The sequence below is a fragment of the Salminus brasiliensis genome, chromosome 23 (genome assembly GCF_030463535.1).
Source record: "Salminus brasiliensis chromosome 23, fSalBra1.hap2, whole genome shotgun sequence".
In the NCBI taxonomy this organism is placed as follows: Eukaryota; Metazoa; Chordata; class Actinopteri; order Characiformes; family Bryconidae; genus Salminus; species Salminus brasiliensis.
Window position 1 is genome coordinate 23,842,772 of NC_132900.1, and position 16,045 is coordinate 23,858,816.

Genomic DNA, 16,045 nt, shown 5'->3' on the forward strand with positions numbered 1-16,045 from the left:
ATTAATGTGTGTATAGATATATAGTGTACATATATATGAATACATGTATACTATTTATATGCAAAAACTGTAGACCTACTTTCTTATATTCTTCCCTTTCAGGCTGGCTTTCACACACACACACACACACACACACACACAGACACACATATACACACCCAGAATTTAATTACAGTGACCTACAATCGCTCCAACTGCGCACATAAATAAACACACCTGAGCAAAACAAACGAGAATGCCATTTAATTGAACCTAATTATCATTTTGATAAATGGAAGAATAACAGAAAGAAAAAAAAATGGTTCAGGATATCACACACACACCTCCCACACACAGACACACACAACCGAAGAGAAAACCTAAAAGTGTGTATTACAATCAATCGCTATACATAATTAAAGAAAGGATCTCATCAGAATGAACACTTAGTGTTCTTAAATATATACCCATATGTTCCTTACACTGTGTGAATGTGATCATCATAAATAAACCAATAGAAATACTCTGGAATAAAAGTGAATTATTATCAGCATTTGTTAATAAGCAGGGATAAAAAACAGTAACTGTAATTCATTGCAGTAAAAAAAAGTGAGTAATTATATTACAGTTACATGTTATATTTTTAAATGGACTTTTTACTATCAAGGATTATTTGTAGTTATATTAGTATATAGGAATATATTTTAAAAGGATCACTTCTCCGATTTTACTCGGGTGAGCATGTGTGTGTGTGTGTGTGTGCGTGCGTGTGTGTGTGTGTGTGTGTGTGTGTGTGTGTGTTTGTGTTTTTGAGCTACTGATGTTGTTGATGTTTGTTTTGACATACAGAGCTAGTTGACTATGCCCTGTTGGAGATTCTGAAGTTTGTGTTTTTGATTTCATGTAGATGAGCTAGGACTGCTGTATGATCAGCTGACTGCTTGACGCTGTGTCTTTCTTTCTGTTGCTAAACAAGTGTGCAGGTGTAGTTCTGTGTAATATTGTAGTACTTACAATAACTTGTAAGCTAAATCTTATATATCATAAACTGACATAATGAAACACTCCCTTTACACTGCCCTGATAGAAAAAACAGCAAGCAAACCAGACCAAAAAAGGACACAAGACAGTTTCATGTGGACACGAGATTGTTTGGGGTAGATACAGTACAATATCATGTGAATTCGTACCTAAGGTTTTTTCTTTAGTCTTTATTTGAATATGTGGCTTTGAGAAGTAGTTCAAAAAGTAATTGGTAATGGTAATTGGTAATGGTCCTTTCATATAGTAATCTTTTTAATTAGATTACAATTAAATTTTTGATCAGGTACTGATTTTTAAAGTGACCTTCCCAGCCTTGTTATCATCAACAATGCTGAAAATGTGAGGATTAGCAACAAGAGCTTAAAAAAGCATAATAATCAAATTATCAAATGATCAAATTATCATTAGTGACGAAAAGCTCCTGTTGGTTGTTAATGGATCTCTGCTGACGCTGACAGGGATTTTTATTCAAATAGACTGTTGACACTGAGACACACTGTAGAATTGCCGGAGAGAAGAGAGAGCGAGAGAGCGAGAGCGAGAGCGAGAGAGAGAGAGAGAGAGAGAGAGAAGAGAGAGAGAGAGAGAGAGAGAGAGAGAGAGAGAGAGAGAGAGTGAGAGAGTGAGAGAGAGAGAACTGCCCTTTAACTGGGCAAAACTGGAGGGATGTCTGGCAGCTGGACTGAGGCCTTGAGAAACACAGGGTGGACTCCTTTCTCAAAAAGGTCACTTCACTGAATCTGACTTAAAGGTCTGTAAAAGTGTGACGATGTGACAGCATTATCATCATTGCTGCAAGCTTCATCTCTCTAACACACACACTCCTGCAGCAGCTCTGAGGGATGGGAATCTTTTAATACTCTGCTCAGGTCAGACTACGATCTCTGGTTTAAATACTTTAGGCTTTTATTGCTGGAGCTCAACACTTCAGTGTAGACATTTGTAGTCTTTGCTGTCATCTGCTGGAGAAGATCTGTTAGTTCAGGTTTACTGGGATACAGCTTAAATGTGAAAACAGTTAAAAATAAATAGTTAAATAAATACATCTAAATAAACCTTCCACCAACTCCTGTGACTCATGAACAAACTTACCATGCGTATTACCACATTCTGTTTAGAAATATTCGATAGAGTCAACTTACAAATATCTTTTGTGGTATTACAATCACATATGGTATGTACCATCAGTGTAAGATGGCCCTTGTCCTTGTATATGGTGAGGCTCTCACTGTAAGATGCTGATCTACTTCAAAATGGTGCTCTATTACAGCCACCAGAATGGAGATTTAAAAGTAGGGGTGAATTATGTGACTTCTACACACACTTGAAAAACACACTTCTACAGTCTTCTATGAAAATCTGGAGAAACATCTGTTTCAAAACTGGGAAAATCAGTATATACAGCATTGCTGTGGGAACCAGAGCAGATGTTGGTTCCTGAACCTGTTTAATGCATGAAAATATCCAGGTTACAGTTTAACTCATGCTAGTGCCCCACATTTTCTCGTGTGTTCAGAAAGTAGTGGGGACGTCATCTATACTACTTGTACATTTTGGTCATCTTCCAGGGCATCTAAGCTAGTCTTTCTTGGTCAAGGTAATTGCTTGATCAAGACAGTAGTCAAGTCATGCTGGTCAGGTTGTTTGGCCAGTTTGGTCATGCTGATCAACCATGGCCCAATTTCGTAAAAAGCATCTTAGTGTTAGGAACTAATAGATATGCTCATTGTGTTTGTACTAAAGATTTTTGGGGAAAAAAGCTCAGTTTGTTGAAACACAAAAACATATTCTATTCTGGTCACAAGCTGCTCAGTTTGAGTTTGCCAGGCTGCTGGAAAAAGTGTGTTTACAGGGTTTGTAAAGAATCCCCAGAGGCACTAGACTGTCTGTTTTAGTGGGTTTATTTGTTCTTTATCACCAGATTAAGGACTTAACCACTTTCAGTTAGTATCTCCCAGATTGAAGTTTCTGACTAATTACTGTGGAATAAATAAACAGGGCCCGTTTTGAACACAACAACCACCAATAATCAGTATTTGTGAAATATCAACGCTGAAGAGCCTCAGTTTTTATAAAACAGCAGTTTTGGTAGCTGCTGCTCTTCACTCTCCGCTGTGGCGGTGACGAACTCTGGCCGCCATCTTGAAGCGCAGCCCGTTCACAGCCCACCGTGCTGAGGGGAACTATGCCGCGGGGCCGACCACGCAAACAAGGGGGCAACGGCATTGAGGACACAGGTAACATGCACAACACACCGGCGCCGATAAAAAAACTACAAGGTTTTAGCCCTCCACAAAGGACCGCAGTCGGCGGAGGAACCCGCGGACAGCAGAGTAAAGAGCGTCTGAACGCGAGGGATATAGTCCCCGGATGCGCCGCCTTTGTGTTGGGACTGGCCGAGGCGGAATGATACCAATAAACTCCACTCGCTCGTGCACACTCGGGCTTTGGCGCGGAGAGCGAGAGCTGTGAACGGTGGGCAGTGTAGCGACCGGGGTTTGTCTTATTCCGCCACCGGCGCTCCAGTCTCCGCACTTTTACAGCGGATTTTCGTTCTCTTACAGAATCGGCGTTCCACTTAGCCTCGAGCTAACGGAGAGCTGACACAAAGCTAATACACAGCCAACGCAAAGTGAACCTACAGTTAAAGCAATGCGAGCCCAAAGCTAACGCGGCTAACGCAGAGCTTATACACTGCTAACGGAGCTAGCTAGCTAACACAAAACAAAACGCATAGCTAGTTAATGCGGATATATTATAGAACTGACTTAAAGTCAACAGGTAGCTAGTCAACGTAAAGCGAATGTAGAGAGAAACTGCAGCTGACACACAATTAACAGGTAGCTAGCTAGCTAACCGAAAGCTGAAATTGGCCTCTCATTCCTTGTTTTTCTCCCCCGAATTCATCTTTCCACCATTTAAGGTGGAACGGAAAATGTATCCCACAGTCCTAGTAGCCAGTTGGCTAGCCAAGTTTTCATCAGCTAAACTCGCTTAACGTCCCAGCTTCCTATCTAGCTATCCTAGCGGTCATTAATAAGGATGGCCCGCGTCCCCAAAAGAAAACAATCCGGAAAAAACACTTATCCTAACTAGTTTTAAAAAATAAAATAGACATCGAGTCAATCTTTCATACTTTACATTTTTCAGAATAAGAATGCTTCTGAGCGTCTAAAGTACTACAACAAAGGTAGAAAAGTAGCTAGCTAATATTTACATGCATAAACTTTCCTTCAGTTTTTTAATCAATATGATCTTTTTATCACGCTGAGTGAATTATTTCTTAAGTACCTAGAGGAAATGCTTTAATATATCGAGGAAACGTGAGAGTAAACAAGTACATAATGCACACACACTCTTCCATAAATACATAAGACTGTATATGCATACAGAAAGGTATGGGCGATATAAGCAATCTGTAGAAAAGGCAATGTCATATAGCAGTGTGTCGGTTTACTCCCTATAGTGTAAACCCTATAGTACTAAAAGCCTTTATTATATACATGATGTTGAAGTGCTTTTATAATGTGTGTAGTCTTAACATGAGAATAAGCTGCAAACCTATGTAAAGTCACAGTCATGTCAAACAAATTACATAAATAAAAATACTGTAATATACAGTAAAAATGCCAGAATCTTAAAAAATAGTGCACAATCATGCACATTTTGGCAATAGCCCCGAGTCCTTGTGCTTCTGCCTTGAGCAGTTGCATCATCAATGAAGTGCACCAGTAGTTGTGGCAGCCATTCTTGCCCAAACCATGACACCCACTGTGTCTCACAGATGAGGTGGTATGCTTTGGATAGTGGACAGTCCAGACTTCGCTCTTTCCATCATTCTGATACTGATAGTTCTGATAGTTAATCTCATTTAAGTACTTTTTGCTAATATAATCTGGACATTCTGTTTTGTGGTTTGCATCTTGAATTGTGGCCTGTAGACAGTAGTATGCCCTTATTTCCTGAAGGCTTTTTCTGATCAGACAGACAGTTGACAAACATTATAATGTCCTGAATTAAAGGGGCTGTTTAAAAGGTGTAATTTCTTTGTAACTTCTTGAAACAGTCATGCATGCAGAGACCCTTAACTTAAAGTCTGGCATATGTATTTAAGTCATGTCTGATTTGGTTTATTTTTTTAATTTGAAACTGTGGAGCAGAGGGGCATAGCAAGGAAAGTATGGCATTGTCCCAAACATTATGGAGGGCACTGTATTAATTTTGGATGAATACATATGGAAACAAACAGAAAAGAGAATATGACCTAAAAGATCTGACTCCTTCAGATCGCTGTATTGCAAACATTTTTATTTAGTTATAGTATTAAAGATTACAATTTATTTCTGTACTTACTGCTGCTGACACTCACTGTGTTTGTGTTTATCTGCAGATGGAGGTGAGGAGCTGAAAGCTGAGAGCTTTTGTGATGTGGAGCACAGGTGCAGCATCTGCTCTCAAATCTTCAGCACAGAGAACCAGCTACAGAGACACCTCCGTGATCATGAGGTCAACGACAAGGCAAGCTAATGCCCTTTAGTCTGTGTTAATCTCACATATTGTGCGCCTAGATGTGACCACTGCTCCAGAGCGTTCCGAAAGTGTGTAACATAGAAATGTTTGGCAGCTTAATTGTTGATGTTTGATATTTATGATATTGATGATATTTTTATTTATTTTATCCCCCCCCCCAGCCTCATCGCTGTGACCTCTGTCCCCAGTCTTTTAATGTGGAGTTTAACCTCCGACTCCATAAATCCACACACAACAGCGCTGACCCCACCTGCCCTGTGTGTGATAAGAAATTCTCCAGAGTGGCCAGCCTTAAGTCCCACATCATGGTGCATGAGAAAGAGGAGGTCAGGAACACATACAGCATGCCACCAACCAATCATATTTAGAGAATGAAGTCTTAAGTTTGGACTAACATTGGACTACCTTATAATATAATTATACAAAAAAGAAATGTGTGTGTGTGTGTGTATGTTTATTGCAGTGCAACATTTTAAACCTAAATATGTTATTTTAACCTGTTCTGTATTCTGCTGCAATTGTCAGAACTTCTTGTGTTCGGAGTGTGGGGATGAGTTCATCCTTCAGAGCCAGCTGTCCCTGCACCTGGAGGAACATCGGAAAGAACTTTCTGGAACCAAGGTGTACAGCTGCAGGAACTGTAGTAAAGAGTTAACATCACCCACCCTGCTAAAGGAGCACATGAAGACTCACATTAAGATCAGGTTTGTGTCTGCAGATATTGGGTTCTTGTGGAGAAACGTACAAACTCAGATTTTCCTTACAGTGGTGGTAATAGGAACCAAAGACTACAGTACAAATGTATCCATTTTATGTACGTTCCAAACCCACTAGTGAATGTACATGTGTCTTTTTTTTTTTTTAATGTAGTTTTTAAATGTATATTTAAATTAAATGTATTTTTTTTGTGATCTTAAAAACACATTTTACACCAATAGTCTTTCCAAAACAATGGTAAAACTGTGTCTTAGGCGTCAGGCAGTGTATTCATAACCATTTGGTTAACAAAATTTTGAGAGCAAGCTTTTAGAGGTTACAGTCTGGTTCATTATTCAAATATTTAATTCAAATTTATTAGTAATCAGTAAGAGGAGAGAGATTAACAACTTAAAAAGGTATAAAAAACTCCAGATTTCCAGTGAGCAAGCCAAAGGAGAACTCCCCTCCCTCATAACTATTTATAAATTATTGATAAAAGTCACCAAACCACCACATGAGACTGTTGGTGTGAGGTGTGCAACATAATCTTAATAGTGTAATCTAATAAAATAATGATAATAATATAGTATAACTTATACTCATAGTTAATGATGCTATATAATCATAGTAGTGATTGTACGAATACTGAGAGTAATGCTGGGCAAAGTTGGTAATAAAAATAGTGTCAGTTAGGAGTAATTTTAGTTTTAACTTTAGGCAGGTAGCAGTGGCAGGAGGGTGGGCAGCTAGACTGACATGAGTGGTTAGGAAGCCTGGTGGTCAGTCTGGTGGGTGGCAGCTGGTCTGCAGGTAAAGGGACCAGAGCAACGGGTGTCCATCTGCTCCACCATGCATAAACCTGAGTGATCGCATGCAAGCAGCGGGGCGACAGCTCCAGCATCTCAGGATACTACAATTCCCTGTGTCCTGGATCTGCAACCTTTATCTAAAGGGAAACATTACTTGCCAAAGCTAAGCTAAACAGATGAGTTTTCAGCCTAGATTTAAAGATTGAGACTGTGTCTGCATCCCGAACATTATCTGGAAGGTCATTCCAGAGCTGGGGGGCTTTATAAGAAAAGGCTTTTTCCTCACCTAGGTTTTCTGAATTTTGGGAATTAGTAAAAAGCCAGCACCCTGTGATCGTCATGGTTGATAATAGGAAATAAGAGCTTGCAGGTACTCAGGATTGAGGCCATGTAGGGCTTAGTATGTCAATAGAAGAATTTTATCATCAATATAGAATTTAACTGGAAGCCAATGCAATGCTTATAGAACTGGACTGAACTAGTTGAAGTTTACTGAGGTTCCTGCTGGAACAACCTGACAATAGTGCATCGCAATAATCTAGCTATGACATAATAAAAGCACGTACACATATTTCTGCATCATGTAGAGATAAAGAATTTCTTAGCTTGTTCCTAAGATGTAGAAATGCTATCCTCGTAATATTAGCTATATGTTGGTCAAATGACAGATCTGAATAAAATTTGTCGCCAAGATTTTTAGCTGACAAACCAGGAATAACAGAAAAATCAGCCAAGTTTAAGGACCTAAAAGGAGAACCTCTGTTTTGTCACTGTTTTGAAGCAGGAAGTTATGTGACATCCAGCATTTCACTCTTACACAGTCCTCAGTTTTCTTTGATCTAGATTTGTCATCAGGTTTGGCTGACATTGAGCTTTGTATCATCTGCATAACAATAAAAGTTAACTTCATTAGAGCACTTTACACCAACCCCAATGTGTGTATGCGTGTGCATATGGTACTTTGTTTATCTACTCATTTTAGACCCATCATAACCAGTTCAAGAAACTACAAGAAGAACATAGATCGGAGCGGCTTCACCAACACCTGCCATCACTGCGGAAAAACGTTTAAAAAACCCAGCCAGCTTGTCCGACACATTCGCATTCACACAGGTAAACAAGCACAGACATGCAAACACTAAACTACTGTAGGCTGAATTGGTGGGGCTAAATTAGCAGACACGTGACATAACAAATATAAAAGATATTGGTGTAAACAATATAGTTTTTGAACAAATAGCTGCAGCAGTAACTCACACCAGTCCTGTTTCAGACTGGGCTGAGTAAATTGTTGACCTTGAATGTCAATACAGTGGTATAGTAGAGTGTTTATGAAAAGCTTTTTAAAAAAAATCTTCAAAGTCAAAGAACCTTTATTTTTGTTTAGAGTGTACTTCATTAGTGGACAAAGTAAATGTAAATTACATTACTGTAATATGGAGCTAAGCAAGAAGAACCACTGAAGCATTCAAAGGATGCCTTGTAGTCTATATAAAAGCCCTTTATAAACCTTAAAAAACTGCGAAGCAAGAGTAAGTGAAATTTTATTAGTTTATTCTAGACAGTGTTCCAACACACTCTTTCCATTTGTTCCATAGTTGAAATTATAGACACAGATTAACAAGTGTATATTGTTTTATTTTTGTGTGTGTGTTTGTGTACGTGTGAACGCACAGGTGAGCGGCCATTTAAGTGCAGTCATTGTGGAAAAGCGTTTAACCAAAAGGTGGTGCTGCAGACCCATATGGTGCGACACACTGGAGAGAAACCCCATCTGTGTATGCTCTGCCCTGCCTCCTTCTCACAGAAAGGAAACCTGCACTCACATGTCCAGAGAGTACACTCTGAGGTGATCACTCCTGTAACCTTTCTACTGTAAAAAGGGGGGAAAGAAAGATAGAGAGGATATTGTTGTGGAAACTGTAGAAGCTCTTCTGAGAGAGACAGAGAGACAGACAGACAGAGAGAGAGTTTGGGCTGAGAGAGGTGCAGTAAAGCAGCAGGGCTCAGATAAGATGAGGCCGGCAGGGGCAGTTCTGCAGTCTGGTTAGTTTTCTGCCGACTATGTGCAAAACTTTTGTGTTTGTGCTGTTTACTTTATTCCTAAGACAGAATTGTTTTTGCTTGTTACATCACACTGAGGGTCACGGGGTTGACTTCTGTCTGAACTGACAACTTTAGTATTAACTTCAGTGTAACCTTAAAGCTAGATAAATAACCTAGCTAACTGAAGTAACATTCACCCCGTTCACAATGCTGGCTTTGACATTTGAACGTGGGTTCGTGGGTTTGAACGAGGAAATTGATTCTAATTGGTTCTGCTGCTTAGTTTCACTGTCTGCCTGTTGGTGTCTGTAAGCCAGTGTCTGTGCCTAAAACAGGTTAAAAAGATGAAAAGCCTGGATAATGTCTGGCTTTCTGAGGGTTAACCAGAAATGGACCACAGATTTTATCTATTCCACAAACCCTCTGTTGTGGAAGGCTCTTTCGATGTTTTAGTGTCTCAACTGTAAGGTAGAAAATAGTGGCGACGCTTTAGTAGAAAGAGCTTTCACTTTAAAATGCCCTACACCATCCTTCGCTGCCCAGGGTGTAGTGAAGAAGTGATGAAATGTGATGTAGAATAATTTCCGGAGCTGAATTGTGCAGCATAATAAGGCTTTAAACACACAGAGCCACACTGACTTACAATAATAAAACTCTTTGGTATAACTTTACTCGGATGGTCCATTGTAGATGCTGCATAGATGCTCACCTGACAACTAACTAAATGTCTCTTAAATGCAACTGGACTTTAAGTTGAATGTAAATGATTGCCCATTAAATGTTATGTTTTTTGTTTTTAAATTGCCTGAATCACTAAATCAATAATCTTACCTTGTGTTTGCCTCATTCTAGTGGCAGGTAATTTAGCTTGTTTCAGGTATTATTCTTTGCTGCTTTTGAAAAATAAGCAATTCAGGACACATCCAACATTTATTTTTATGTGGTTTTTTTACAGCAAATTATTTGAAATTATAAACATATAAAGTTGCATGGGACTACATTCAGGTTATACATTTACCACTGCCATACTACTACTACTTATTATTATTATTATTGTTGTTGTTGTTAATATATATGTTAATATGTATATTATTATTGTTAATATTAATTAAAAAAACATTTCTTATGATAAATTATCATCATTATGTTTTGTTATTGAAACAAGCTCTAGATAATAAATCTCTTTATCTTAACTGAAGTTTTTGCAGTGCATATACTTGTGTTACCATGATTAAGTATAGTTTTGATGTCTCTCTGTCTCTCTCTCTCTGTGTAGAGTGCAGGTGGTCCTGTATACCCCTGTATGGATTGCAGCTGTGTATATAAGAAGCTGGGCAGTTTAAATGCTCACATCAGTAAAATGCACATATCCATTATGGAGGTGGAGGAGCCAGCCAGTGCACAGGTTACAAACTCTCTCATTGCACTTAACACACACGCTCACACACACTGTAGCTACTGAACACTTCCCCAGTGGGGCAGTATCGTACACCTCTGTACTGAAATTTTTAAACTGAAGAGGGAGGGCCATCCTGCCCATCCAGAGAGAGCTGGACATGAATGGCTATGGCATCACCACGGATTGAACATGTTTAGTCCTACTTTATGTTTACACTGGAGTGATGAGCCTAATGTAACCTAATGAAGTCATGGAAGCTTATACCTCTATTTTTCCTAAACGATTCCCTTAATCTTTACACCATTTTCCTTTCAGGAAAAAAGAACAAGTTTTATAATCTCTTATAAGCTCTTTTACTATTAAATTCTGTTTAGTACAGTTGACACATAATGTTTAACTTCATCCAAACATGGATGGCTGCAGTATGTTTGTTGGTTGCTTAAAAAAAAAATATATATATATATATTATTAAACATGCCAGGCATGAGTCGTGTATTCCCTGTTGCCAATAGGAGGGTGTGGAGTCTGGACAGGGTGGAGCAGTTGACGGGGCAGAGGGAGTCACCGATGTGATCCAACAGCTTCTTGAACTTTCAGAACAAGTAACAGGCGACAGCACCCAGGCTCCGCCCCCTGGACCCGCTATTACCATGGAAACAGCCATCAACCAAGACATTCTGCAGGTGAGTCTTGTTTTCTTGCTGTTGTCCGACTTTAACTGCCTCAGACTTCACCTTTCTTCGACTTTAATGAGTTTTTAAGAGACTGTTTCAGAGTATTACAAGATTGTCTTAGACTTCATCTATCATGATGTTCTTTTGTGTGTTTGTGTGTTTCCACAGCAAGCCTTGGAGAACAGTGGTCTCAGTGCTATCCCAGTTCAGTCCAACACTCAGAACAGTGTGGGTTCCAGGCCCGAACCTGCAGCTCCTGCTCCAGCCACAGGAGGCACCAACATGCCCATCCAGAAACCAGCCATGCCTCAAAAAGTGTTAAAGAAGGAGAAGAGGAGCATCTTCAAAAAACCTATACAGATGCCTGGTGTGTGTGTGTGTGTGTGTGTGTGTGTGTGTGTGTGTGTGTGTGTGTGTGTGTGTGTGTGTGTGTGTTGATTGATTGATACTATGTGCGGATTGCTTGTTTGATTGTTATGTGTGGGTTGATTGATAGTGGTGGCTCAGCGGTTAGAGCGCCGGGATATCGATAACAGGGTTGTGGGTTCGATTCCCGGGCTCGGCAAGCTGCCACTGTTGGGTCCTTGAGCAAGGCCCTTTACCCTCTCTGCTCCCCGGGCGCTGGAGTTGGCTGCCCACCGCTCTGGGTGTGTGTGTGTGTACTCACTGCCCCTAACACATGTGTGTGTGTGAGTGTGTGTTCACTACCAGATGGGTTAAATGCGGAGGACGCATTTCGCTGTACAGTCCACACTGTACAGTGACAAATACGTGCACCTTTACCTTTACCTTTTTTTTAATTGTTGCTGTGTGTGAATGGATTGATTGATTGATTGATTGGTTAATTCATTGATTGATCAATGGATTGTGTATGTTTTGCAGGCACCATTAGAGAGGATCGTGGGGTGCGTTGGCATGGCTGCCCGTACTGCTCTAAAGAGTTTAAGAAGCCCAGTGACCTGGTGCGGCACATCCGCATACACACACATGAGAAGCCGTTCAAGTGTAAGCAGTGTTTTAGAGCATTCGCTGTGAAGAGCACGCTCACTGCACACACCAAGATACACACCGGCATCAAAGCTTTTCAGTGCCAGTACTGCATGAAGTGCTTCTCCACGTCCGGCAGCATGAAGGTCCACATGAGGCTGCACACAGGTGACAATGGGGCGATTTTAATATTCCACAAACAATGATAATACCAATTTAAGTATTGTGTTATTAAAATACTTTTAACAATTAATTTTATCCTCTTTACATTTGTTGATGAACAATATATTTCACGGGTTTGTCTTCGCTAGGGGCTGGAAAATGGTTGAATAGAAATTTGAATTCTGACTGCTTTTGGTGCAAATGTTACAAAGAATGTGTACCCTTTAAAAGAGTATATTGTTTTTAAATCAGAAAAAACAAAAGAGCCACTATTAATTACATGAGGCTGGTATACCTGCACGCGCCTCTTTAGAAAACTCAACTGTGCATATAAAACACAGTCATATAAGCATTGGCTCTGTTATCAGGAGGTCAGTGGTTTAATCCCCAGTGATGCCACAGCTATCCTTTTTCAGGGAGACCCAGAGAGCGTAACTGGCCTTGCTCTTTCTGGGAGGGTACGATGCTTTTATATAAAACATCAGGTTCTTTGAACACTAATAACAGAGTTTTCATGCAGCAACTCAACTGTTTGTTTACAAAACACCCACAATTAGAAAAGCCCATAAAATGTAATTATTGCCCTTCTCTCAACAATTATGAATTTACTTCCTGGTAATGTAAGCCACTGGTGTGTGGCGTGTAGTTTTGACTCCGTCTCTTAGCGCAGTAATTAGCCTCTGCATTAACATGGCTGTGAATATCAATGCTAGGGGTAATTATTTGTAATTACACACGTTCCTCTAAACCACAGACAATTTACAGCAAGCAGAGAGTCATTACATGATTAAATGCATAGATCTGCACAGAAAACAAAATCAGTAATGTAATGAGCTGTTTAACAAATCAAACTTTGATCATAATTATACATATCCTATAGTGTACAAACACTATATTGTGGTCTGGATTGAAAGTTTACAATCTGCATTTTCCACACTGTTCCACAAAAGAATCCACTGTGTTATGCTAAAGCTTGTGCCTCCCTTCTTTCAGGGATGACCACAGTTGAAGGCAGAATTGTTTTAATGGGTGTGTTTTTCTGCAGGTGTGCGGCCATTCCCTTGTCCTCACTGTGACAAGATTTTTCGGACGTCGGGCCACAGGAAGACTCACATCGCTTCACACTTCAAAAACATCCAGCAGAAAAAACACAAATTCCCCCGAAAACCTCACAGAGCCAGAGCAGCCAAAAGCAGTCTCCCACTGCCGGATATACCACTACAGGAGCCAATACTAATCACCGACCTGGGTAAATGCACACACACATACATTATATGGACAAACGCATTGGGCAGCTGCTCATTCATTGTTTCTCCTGAAATTAAGGGAATTAAAACTATCTCTGCTGTCAATGGAAGGCTTTCTATTAGATTTTGAAGTGTTGCAGTGAGGATTTTATTGCATTCAATGACTAGTATTAGTGAGGTCAGGATGTTCGATGATCCCCACCCCACCTCATCCCCAAATCATACCAAAAGTATTTGATGGAACACATTATACCCCTCTAGCTCACTCCTGTCATTAGGACTGGTGTCAATAGGTTCATTTTTAACTGCTCCGGAGAGACGTATTCTATTGGCAATACTTCTTTACAAGGACAAAACAAGCTGTGTGTGTGTATTTGCATATGTATCAGCAGTGGGTGCAACTGAATGCATTCATTAGAAGAGGTGTCCACAAACATTTGTGAATATAGTGTATGTCCCACCCATTTCACTCCAAAAACATGAACCCAGAAGCCTATAGAGGTTTGTAATAGCACACTAAACACATACACAAGTAAAAGGATTCAGTAAAAAAACTAAAGTAGCAGCTCAGCTTAAAGTAATACTTAAGTACTGAGTAATGACAACAAAAAAACAGAGGAAAAAGTATAGAACAAGTGTTCTGAGGGCTCTGAATGCCTCAGTGCTTCCACTATGGCTCAGGGATCAAAACATGGCGTTAAAATTTAGAGCCATGTTGCTTTGCCATCAGCTGCCAGAGAAATCTTGCTGCTTTCCCCTGAGCGTGTTGGCTGCATGGCAGTCCTCTATCGGCAGCAGTTCGAAAAGATGCAGTGGCTCACTTTGTATGTATTGGAGGATCTGTTTTAAGTCCTTACCTCCTAGTGTCAGGAGCATTGTTCATGCCAGGAGGAGCTACGTATGGGCAGGTTAATTAGCAGTACCAAGGTAGCATTTTCTAGTCAGCATTTCTGTTTGTCCTCTTCATGCTCGGCTGAGGTGGGGTCATTGCTAAATAAAAATAGTTTTTCTGGTTCTATTTTGATTAGTAGACTCATTATAACTGCATTATAACTTGCATAACTAGCTTACACACAGCTTCTACAGAACCAGCTTTTGTGTTGTAACTTCTGAGTACTTCCAGCATCTATCGGCATAAGAACTAAAGCAACACAACAAAAAACAGAACTAAGGGAAAAGTAGATTGTGGTCTTCACTGATATTCTCTAATAGAATGAATTAAAAAAATGTTAAATATTAAATGTCTGCAGGACTGATGCAGAGCCAGAATCCACGGGCTGCTCTTCAGCAGTACCTAGACATGGTGGACAACGACCGGCCATACAAGTGCACCTTCTGCAGTAAAGCGTACAAGAAGTCCAGCCACCTCAAGCAGCATGTCAGGTGTGATCTCTGTCTTGGAATGTTTTTGTCTTCACTTACTTGAAGCAAAAACAGGAGTTCTAAAGCTAGACATCACAGCAAGATTCATTTTGATCACTGATTACACTCTTAAACTTAAAAATCATCTAAATTGCGGTGCTGATGCTACAGGTGCTGGTCATAAAATTAGAAATCATGAAAAAGTTGATTTATTTCGGTAATTCCATTCAAAAAGTGAAACTTGTATATTATATGTATTCCTTATACACAGACTGATATATTTCAAGTGTTTATTTATTTTAATTTTGATGGTTATAACTGACAACTAATGAAACCCCAAATTCAGTATCTCAGAAAATTTGAATATTACTTAAGACCAATACAAAAAAAGGATTTTTAGAAATGTTGGCCAAATGAAAAGTATGAACATGAAAAGTATGAACATGTACAGCACTTAATACTTAGTTGGGGCTCCTTTAGCCTGGATTACTGCAGCAATGCGGCCAGGTTGCTCTGATAGTGGCCCTCAGCTCTTCTGCATTGTTGGGTCTGGCGTATCGCATCTTCCTCTTCCCAATACCCCATAGATTTAAAGGTCAGGCGAGTTTGCTGGCCAATTAAGAACAGGGATATCATGGACCTTAAACCAGGTACTGGTGTGCAGGGGCCAAGTCCTGTTGGAAAATGAAATCTGCATCTCCATAAAGTTGGTCAGCAGCAGGAAGCATGAAGTGCTCTAAAACGTTCTGGTAGACGGCTGTGTTGACCTTGGACCTCAGAAAACACAATGGACCAACACAAGCAGATGACATGGCTCCCCAAACCATCATGACTGTGGAAACTTTACACTGGACCTCAAGCAATGTGGATTCTGTGCATCTCCTCTCTTCCTCCAGACTTTGGAACCTTGATTTCCAAAAGAAAAATCCAAATTTACCTTCATCAGAGAACTAACTTTAGTTAGAATAACTTTGGACTCAGCAGCAGTCTTCTGACGCTGTCTCTTGTTAAAGAGTGGCTTGACACAAGGAATGCGACAGCTGAAACCCATGTCTTCCATATGTCTGTGCGTGGTGGTTCTTGAAGCACTGACTCCAACTGCAGTCC

At 40.0% G+C, this 16,045-nt stretch overlaps 1 protein-coding gene across 1 annotated transcript in view; it reads left to right on the plus strand.

Moving 5' to 3' along the window:
- The first annotated feature begins 3,169 nt into the window (after positions 1 to 3,169).
- The window catches only part of LOC140545913 (zinc finger protein 236-like), a 43,829-nt gene continuing 30,953 nt past the window's right edge, over positions 3,170 to 16,045 (plus strand). The window contains exons 1-12 of the mRNA XM_072668966.1: positions 3,170 to 3,260; positions 5,414 to 5,541; positions 5,715 to 5,879; positions 6,079 to 6,257; positions 8,044 to 8,174; positions 8,738 to 8,910; positions 10,384 to 10,512; positions 11,019 to 11,189; positions 11,349 to 11,547; positions 12,063 to 12,335; positions 13,375 to 13,578; positions 14,827 to 14,959. Of these exons, the coding sequence (XP_072525067.1) occupies positions 3,209 to 3,260; positions 5,414 to 5,541; positions 5,715 to 5,879; positions 6,079 to 6,257; positions 8,044 to 8,174; positions 8,738 to 8,910; positions 10,384 to 10,512; positions 11,019 to 11,189; positions 11,349 to 11,547; positions 12,063 to 12,335; positions 13,375 to 13,578; positions 14,827 to 14,959 (1,937 nt within the window). The 5' untranslated portion in view covers positions 3,170 to 3,208. The remainder of the gene's footprint in view (positions 3,261 to 5,413; positions 5,542 to 5,714; positions 5,880 to 6,078; positions 6,258 to 8,043; positions 8,175 to 8,737; positions 8,911 to 10,383; positions 10,513 to 11,018; positions 11,190 to 11,348; positions 11,548 to 12,062; positions 12,336 to 13,374; positions 13,579 to 14,826; positions 14,960 to 16,045) is intronic.